Source organism: Bidens hawaiensis, unplaced genomic scaffold, assembly GCF_021521415.1.
Source record: "Bidens hawaiensis isolate Kalapana, Puna unplaced genomic scaffold, B.hawaiensis_p1.1 tig00003141_1, whole genome shotgun sequence".
Lineage (NCBI taxonomy): Eukaryota > Viridiplantae > Streptophyta > Magnoliopsida > Asterales > Asteraceae > Bidens > Bidens hawaiensis.
The window spans coordinates 1,960,248-1,969,387 of NW_027491170.1; the positions used below are offsets into that span (position 1 = coordinate 1,960,248).

The following is a 9,140-nucleotide window of genomic DNA, read 5'->3' on the forward strand; positions in this document are numbered from 1 at the left end:
ACCATTAAGAAAACGCAGGCACACCTTTGATATGATTTATGGCGTGGTGGTTTATATGTTTGTGGTTGTGGGTGCATTATGTTTCGTTTGTCACTTGAGTCTTTTGACTGGGATATGATGACGGCTCGTTAACCGGAATCGCAATGTATGTTGCAACCATAAGGGATGCGTGAGCCTCTTAAGCGTTTACAATTTTTTTCTACTTAACATACCTACACACAAACCTGGTGCAACACCCATGTACAAACGGTGGGTCTAAATACTTTACTGTCCCGCAGTTACGGCGTGTCTAATACTAGTTATAGAAATAAAGCTCTAAACAAGCGGTGCTCGAACTCTATTAAGTTACACAAACCTACTCAAGAGGCGAACTTGAGCTACATAAATAATGATTTAAATAGCTCAAGCTTAAACAATCCAAGCTTTAGCTTTAACTAAGCTCGGGTTCGGCTCGTTTACATCCATAATATTAGCACCTATACTTTTGAAACACAAGTTGCATACCACTTTACCACCCATTTAACCATGGAAATATGAAATGAAACTTGAATAATTATTTGTACTATATATAACTTATAAATATATGATACAAATACTAACCTAAAAGCTTAGCTAATTCATCAACTCTAAGAGTGGTTTGTGGAGCTACATCAAGATAATTTTCTTTTAAATCATTCTTTCGGGTTCTCGGTTTTGTGTTTTTCCCGCCTTTTCTTTGCACGGAAACCGTTACTACCTCGTTCACAACCGTTTCTTGACCTTCTCCCTTTTCCGTTGACGTTACCAACACTTTCTTAGGTCGTTCGACTCTAAAAGTGGGCCCGGGCTGCGCGGATTTCGAAAAAGCAACCGCCTTTGCGAACACCACATCAGCATCCAAATGGGAATCTTCTAAAACATACGCAAACCCATCTTGGACCGCCTGGTTTAACATCGCCTTCACTCCCGTTAAACAATCTTGATCGTTGCTCGTGTTATTTGATATATTATTTTCAACACTAACGGATGGTGTGATTTTACCATCATCAATGTTGTCGGGTGGTGAAATTGTGATTTCATTTTGTTCGGACTCGCTGTAGGAAGGTGTTGAAATTATCATTTCATATTTTTCAGACTCGGTGTCGGGATTCTTGGCTTCTTGAGGCCTGTTTTCGTCTGTGAACATTGATTTCCAATTTTGCCCTCGCCATACGAGTATATGTTCTTGCTCAAATGAAATCAACACACAAGGGACACGATCCTAAAATGACATTATTAATATAAGTTTGTTTATCATATGTCACAAACTAATTATTCATAAAACATTCTAATAATTTTGGATAATCACTTACCTTTAGTTTTGCTCCGATTTTTCGGTAATCACTTCCATTCATACCTTGACAATTTATTCTCACTAAATCACATGCTTCAAATGCTTCTCTAACATTTTTAACAAGATCACAATAAACCCCATTTTTTCCTGTAACACATGACAAATATAATATTATAATTAGCTTTTCAAACCAACTAATAAAATGTAAATAAAATATTTTCTATACATCATCAAAAATGGCAAATGCCGGTAGGCTTGTAAACAAACAAAAATCTATTAAAGTCCGTGGGTTTAATATATAAACGAACTTCTCTCCAAACGGTTCGTTTACAGGCCTAAATGTCGGGAGTTGGCTAACCGATTACCTTGTCAACAAAGTCAGATATTACTACTCAAGTCTCAAGTTATACAAGTTCAAGTATAATTTAATCTTGTTAACAATATGATTTAAAAGAGTATATGCATCATAAATAGGTTTGTAAACGAACTGCAAGTTCAGTGTACAGTTCGTGAACCGTTGGGCAGGAAGTTAGTTTACGTTCGTTCTTTTAATAAATAAACAAACACGAATGAGAAATTTGAAATTCCGTTCGTAATGAACGGACATGAACACAGGTGGCATTCATTCATTTGTACTCATGAACGTTCGGTAATGTGTTCTTTATGTTCGTTTGTTTATGTTAGTTAGGTAAAGATTTGTTTTATATATTTATAATATTTTATTTGTAATAACCTACCTAACATTTAAATTTTATAACTTTATTGTTTATGTTCAGTTCGTTTCATTAATGGTTTGTTTTACGAGGTCTTGATTTAACTAACACCAAATCTAATGTGTGCTTCATTGACATTATCAGAATAAAACCGCCGATTGAGGGATGATTATGTTTATGAGTATTATTAATATTAATATTATCTCAAGTGCTAAACTTTATATTTAGTTAACGTGATTATGTCTAATGTTTTGGAATAAGAATGTTGCTTTTTTTATTCTTAAAGAGTAAATGTTCGTTTGTGTTCGTGAACAAGTTCAATTCTTTAACAAACGAACACGAACAAGATTATGCGTTTAGTTAGCGTTTATGAACCAATATAAGGGCTTACCAAGTTTACATATCGGCGTCAGTTCTCGTCCTTTTCTACGCATTTCAGTTGCTTCTTCAAGAGTTAACCCTTCTGGGACGCGTTGAATGAGCCTCGGGTATACAGGGGTTACGGGCTTCCATAACATAAGAGGATAAACCGGACGAGTTTTGTAATTATAATTTCTACCTCGAAAAAGATACACGACTCCTCCTTTACTGTATATTATTTTCCCTCCTGTCTTCTCCTGTTACAAAATAAATTGTAAAAAAATGATTTACTTTTATAAAAATTTATAATGTATTTAGGACGAACCTCTAATTGTTGTCGAACGTTGTCCAAGTCGACTGTGCATACGCCTTTACATTTTATTTTGCAAACCCTTCGTCGTTTCCAGTGAGCTTGGATATTATCCAACATATTGTGTGTCAAACCATCTCTACCTAAAATATTTAAAACACATAAGAAATGACCATATATAAACTTCTTTAAATAATAATTTGAAAACAGACACTAGACGACGGTTCTAATTATCGATATTTGAAAGTATGCTAAGCTTAAAACAACTAAACTGAACTAACCGAAATCTCATGCTTCTAATAAACATTTACGACTTATGACACCCTCTTTTCTCGGTTCTCTACTAGGTGTTTAACCATGTTATACCGTGATTCAGTCAGTTACTCGGTCAAACTTGCAAATGTCAAATTTACAATAGATATATATTTTCTATGCCTGTTCATATTTGTAGTTACTTAGCCTTATTAAACTGATAACTAGAACCTCAAGAATCGTAATCAAACAATGATTGATCGAACTTAGCGAAATCTATGCAATGCAACTATAACTTAGTATCAATAATCAGTAGTTTCCTATAACTTGATTTTCTGACTTCAAATAAGCAACAACGACATAATCAAAACAATTTTAGCCGAATATTCAAACACCGTCTTACAATCTAAGATCTTTAATCTTGTAACTGACAATATGACTCAAATAAATCATTAGCCAATCATAAATCATACCGGCAATATGACCGATGGCACCCCTTACTTTCACTTTTGTTTCCAAACGCAACCCTACTCTAACAGACATCTGTCTGCGCCTAGCTTTCATTTATGTCATTTCAAAACAAATTACAACACTCTGATTTGGATAAAAATCAGTCAAATGTTCATTAGGGGCATACAAAATTACTTTTTTGTTAAACTGTGATTGCTCTTAGCAACTAAAAGCTAAAGTTAGGAGCGTCTTCGGTCACACTGCAACTCTGAACTATCGGTCAAGAAATAATAATTATATATATTAAAATGCAAGTAGTGGTTAACACTCAAAACATTACTATTCATAAAGATAGCCAATGACTTTTAACCACATGTATAAATCAGTTATTTAGTAGTTGGAACTTCATTTCATTTTTTAATGCATTATACTATAAAACAATTTCAATTGTTAACAGTACTTCACTTCCATAAGTTCACGTTTCCAAATATTCTTTTTAGCTTTCAACAAAATTTCTTATTATTTTATTGGTATAGTTAATTTAAGTGTATTTCGTTTTTCTCTTATAACTTTTAGAATATAATCTATTACTAAAATACGAGTGAACCATTGCGAAGGGCTTAACTTTATCTACGTTTTGATTTAAGTTTCGTTTAGAATAGAATTGAACAGGATAATGTACAAAGTTATATAAGCACCACCGAACAAGTCACTAAAGTGTTTTGCATCTCTCTCTCTCTCTCTCTCTCTCTCTCTCTCTCTCTGTTTTTGAGTTTTTTAACGTTGCAACTTGGTTATTCTTTTATACGATAGTACTTTGCGTTTCTTTCTAACTTTTGTTATTTTGCGTTTTAACGTGCCGTAAAGCATGGGTTAATGCACTGCAACGCATGTACATGATTCAACAATTTTACGTCTGGTTTTGTACCGTTTAACGCCCCCGGCGCAACGCGCGGGCGTTAATTCCTAGTTTAGATTATTTGTCAATTGTTTAACACGTTTAATATACAATAGATAACGATATGATAGGATCAAAAATCTGCCAGTTGTTCATTTTCTGTTATACTTAGATTGCCCTTGACAACACAACTAATAATTTAGATTATTAATATATAAATTACCAAAATTAAATAAAAAAATATTTTTTTTAAAAAGGTCCGATTTTTTACCAACTACTGACTATTGTCAACCGTTAGGCAACTAGTCACCAACTAATTCCGATTTTTACAACATTGCTCTTAACGAACAAACACGAACAAGAAAACCTCGTTTGTTCAATTGTTCGTGTTCGATCGTTTGCTCGATTAAAGTTATCTAAACGAACACGAGCATGCTCTGTTCATGTTCGTTCGGATTGTTTACAAAGCCTATATTCAAATATCAAATATCACTAATCTAGAAAATGACAATATGAGTCAAGATTCAACAATCAAACTAGCAAATAATGTCAATGTAGCAACTAAATTAATCATTATAATCAATAAAAAGTAAAAAACAAAACATACCCATATTCAATTCCCTTGATGACTTCAAATTACCAAAATTAATTTAAATTATTAAAATCCAAATTACCAATATTAATAAAAATAATATTTTTTTAAAAAGATCCAACTTTTAATCGAATTTAACCGACTAATGTAACCCACCGATTAGCAACTAGTCACCGACTAATTCCAACTTTTACAACACTGTTCTTAACGAACAAACACGAACAAGAAACCCTCGTTTGTTCAATTGTTCGTGTCCGATCGTCTGTTCGGTTAAAGTTATCCGAACGAACACGCCGATGCTCTGTTCATGTTCGTTCGGTTCATTTACAAAGCCTAAAATTACGCAACAAAAAAACCACTAATCTTAAAAGTAACAACATAAGTCAGCATTCAACACTCAAATTATCAAATAAGATCAATGTAACAAAATCATACCCATATTCAATTGCCTTGATGATTTCAAGCACCCATATTCAAGAAAACAAACCAATATTAATAAAAATAATACATTTTTTTAAAAAAAGGTTCGATTTTTCACTTATTTGACCGACTAATCACTAATGTCACCCAATTAACAAAAAAATTATCAGTAACTCACCGATTCGCACACTTTTCTTAACAAACGAACACGAACAAGAAAACCTTGTTCCGATATTTACAACTCCGTTCTTAATGAACAAACACGAACGGTTCAATTATTCGTGTTTTATCGTTTGTTATGCTCATGTTCGTTCGGTTCGTTTACAATGCCTAAAATTAAGCAATAAAAAATCATACCCATATTCAATTGCCTTGATGATTTCAAACACCCTTTAACAAGCTCATCAACCTCCTCCTTCGACAATGGCTCGCCCAACACCTCCTCTCTCTCCCTCACATACCTCGGTCCCGTCCCCGCCAAAAACGGTCCCGGAGCCTGCACCGGCTTCACCCCTTTCTTATGCGCGGGCGGCAACGTAAACGAGTCAAAATCAATCTTTTTCTTACTAGCGGGCAAAGGCTTCTTCCCCGTCCACGGCCTCGGCATTGTCCCCGGCCCAAACGGTGCGATTGCGGGCTCCCGCAGCCTCACCGGCTTCACCTTCGGCGTCTCGGTGTAACTATACTGAAATTCAAATGGCGCTTCGGGTACGACATACGATAGCCCGTGTTCGCTGATTTTAAATTCGGGTTTGTCCTCGATTTCGCTATCAATTCGTCTAACTCTAACAATTGGTTTAAACGCAGGGTGTGTATTATTATCATTATTATTATTATTATTAGGGTTTTGACCTGGTTTTGTGTACTTTGACTTTTTGGCGGGAATTGAGCGGCGGGAAGGTGACGACGGTGTTCCGGTGGACTTGTACGGAGGTGGGTCGGTGGCGGATTGTTGAACTCCGGTGATTTTTCCGGCAGAATCGAAGCGTTTGTTGATGCGTAATTGCCGTTCGATTTGTTGTTGTGAGAGTTGATGGGTGGTGGGTTTTTGTGGGTTTGGGTTGTTGTGCCACCGGGAGAGGCGGATGACGGTGGCCGGACGGTGGTGGTGGGGTGACGGTGGCCGGAAGTTTGAGAATTGGATTAGGGTTTTGAGGGTTAGAGCCATTGGTAGGGGTTTGAGGTGAGATGTGAATATTATTATTATTATCTTTTAAGGGGTGGTATTGAAAATATCGGAACAAGGTTTTCTTGTTCTTTTTCGTGTTCGTTTTTAGTACCAAAATATTAAGTGTCAGGTTGGTACAGAGAATGGAAAAGGAGAGAAAATAGAAATGGAATTGTAGAGAAAGAGAATTGATATGGAGAATGAAAATCATTTCTCTTGTTTGGTACACGAGAAAATAAACAGAGAACTCTTCCATACCCAACCTCACCTCCACCCAACCTGACACCACTCACCACCGCAGCCCCACCACCACAGCCCCACCACCACCAGCACCACCACCACAGCCCCACCACCATAGCCCCACACCACCAGCACCACCACCACAGCCCTTTCTTCAACCACAGCCCACCACCACCGGCTGCCGCCACCAAATCCCCTTCTTCAACCACAGTACACAAGAAATTAAAAAGATTCAAATTTTTGGAACATAAGATATAGAAAAAGGAGGCTCAGATATGTCATCACTGCCTCTTTGGAGATTTTGTGGTGGTGGTTGTGGTGGCGATGATGATGATGATAATCAGAAGCCACCTGCGACCACCGCCGATTTCCACCACCACTGTCACCCACCTGCGACCACAATCACCCGACCATCTGAAAACCCTAACCTACCACGAACCACCACTTGAAACCCTAATCTCTGTTCACCCGTACCACCTGCAACCTACAACCGGTTACCATCTCTGTGTTCACCACTGCGAACGGCGAAGACGGGGTGGCGGTTGCAGACTTGGAAACGAGGTGGCGGCCGGAGACGAGGTGGTGGTCGGAGACGAGGTGGTGGCCGGAGACGAGGTGGTGACATGCTATGAGGAGGCTGCTGAGAAATGGATTTCTCTTTGTTTTAAAGAGAAATGGAATTCTCTAGTTTTAGAGAAATAGAAAGAGAAATAGAAATGAAAAGTGGAAAACAAACAAAAGAAATATTTCTAATTCCATTTCTCCCCAATCAAATCCCTCTACCAAACACCCCCTAAGGATTTGATGGTATATAAATTGTCCATGTAAACTAGTTTTTGAGTCAGCAAAGTGCAAACTGTTATGCTTTGTAAGGGTGAGCAGAAAACCGAATTAACTGAACCGAAACCACTTTAACCGGAAATTTTGGACCGAAGCATTAACAGATGGTTAAATTTTTTTGATAAACCAAATATTTTGTTTTAGTTTGGTTATCCATTATTAAAAAACCAAGTGGAGCCGATTATGGTGATGAATGAAGATTGACAATTTGACACTAAACTTTAAGTGTTTTTTGATTAAGAACTATATTGAATTTTAAACTGTGCTACTCTAGCAACTTTGTATTCGTATGGTTCCACGTAACACGCCTATTTTTGTTTTTTGAAAACAATCGATTTGTATATTCTAAAAACCGATGACTCAACCAGCAAGGGTTAATTAAAGCTTCATGTCAATTCCACGTAGACAGTGGAGTTTTAACTAGGGTGTTGTGGTTAACCAGCTTTAACTATCTACTTATGGATGTGGGAGAAATAAAGAAAAAAAAGAAGTTTGATTGGTTGTTAGTTTATTAGTGTGTTAAGTAACAACCCATAACACCGGCCTCTAAACGCCGTGGTGTGATGTAACCGGCATTAAGGGTGTGCCACCTTTAAATAACGCTCGGCATCATTGCTTCACAATGAGCAGCCTTACCGTTTTGAGTTAGCTATATAGGTGGTTTGGCTGGATTATAAGTGAGTTCGTTCGATTAACGGTTTGCGATTTGGAAAACTGATTTTCACGGCTTTGTTTATGGTTTGAAACCAGCCGTCAAAATCAAACCAACAGTTATATATATGCTTATTAATATGTAATTTTAATAAAAGTAAAATATTTTTTTCATCTTAGGAATCAAACAATTATAAGGGTTTAATAAAAAGTGGGTACGGGAGACGCCATAAGAATGTAAGTTAAAACATTTGCGTTGTGTTCCGGAGTTCATTTACCGAAAGAATAGAAATAAAAGGAAAGTAACATTTTTCCTTTTCATTCTGCTCTTTTCTTTTCATTTTCCTTTCATTTTACTCTTCAAACATCCTCCTTTCCTTTTTTTCCTTTTATGAATATCTAGAACACCCTTTTTGTTATTCCCTTCCCACAAAAAAAAACTCCAGAACACATCTTTTTGTTCTTTCCATCCATTTCCTTTCCTTTCTTTCTTTTAGTGATACTCAGGAACACAACGTTGGAGTTTATTGAAGAAACATGAGTTCAACCGAGGCTGAACGGGTCTTTTCACAGGTGGTCATCGTGAAGCTCTTCAATCCAATAGGGTGATTATGAGGTTTGTTATCTGCATGTGGAGACAGGAAACACGCTACAAATAAAAGGTTAGAAGGGAAAGATGCTCTAAGCTTAGCAAATAGTCATCATCGCCTTCATTAAGGTCTCTCCATGCATAAGTAACAACACAAAGAGAGTGTGGTGTAACAGTTAGAGGATCCTTTATCGTTTAGGTATGAGGCCCTATTTATAGTTGTGCTCGTCCACTAGTGGAGGCTTGTTATTCAACCATGTGTCAAAGCCGGGTTGGACGATCTTTGTTGTGGAAGTTGTAATAGTGATCGTGTATGCCCATTTGCACTGGTCCCACCTTGTTGTA

The 9,140-nt window shown here is 36.8% G+C and overlaps 1 protein-coding gene across 1 annotated transcript; it reads right to left on the reverse strand.

Moving 5' to 3' along the window:
* Positions 1 to 547: 547 nt before the first annotated feature.
* LOC143622488 (CRS2-associated factor 1, chloroplastic-like) lies at positions 548 to 6,537 on the reverse strand. Its single transcript, XM_077093617.1, has 5 exons — positions 5,665 to 6,537; positions 2,711 to 2,838; positions 2,417 to 2,642; positions 1,332 to 1,459; positions 548 to 1,240 (listed from the first exon to the last, which is right to left on the reverse strand). Exons 1-5 carry the CDS (start codon positions 6,473 to 6,475, stop codon positions 596 to 598), a joined length of 1,938 nt encoding a protein of 645 aa, XP_076949732.1. The 5' UTR covers positions 6,476 to 6,537; the 3' UTR covers positions 548 to 595.
* Between the last annotated feature and the right edge of the window lie 2,603 nt (positions 6,538 to 9,140).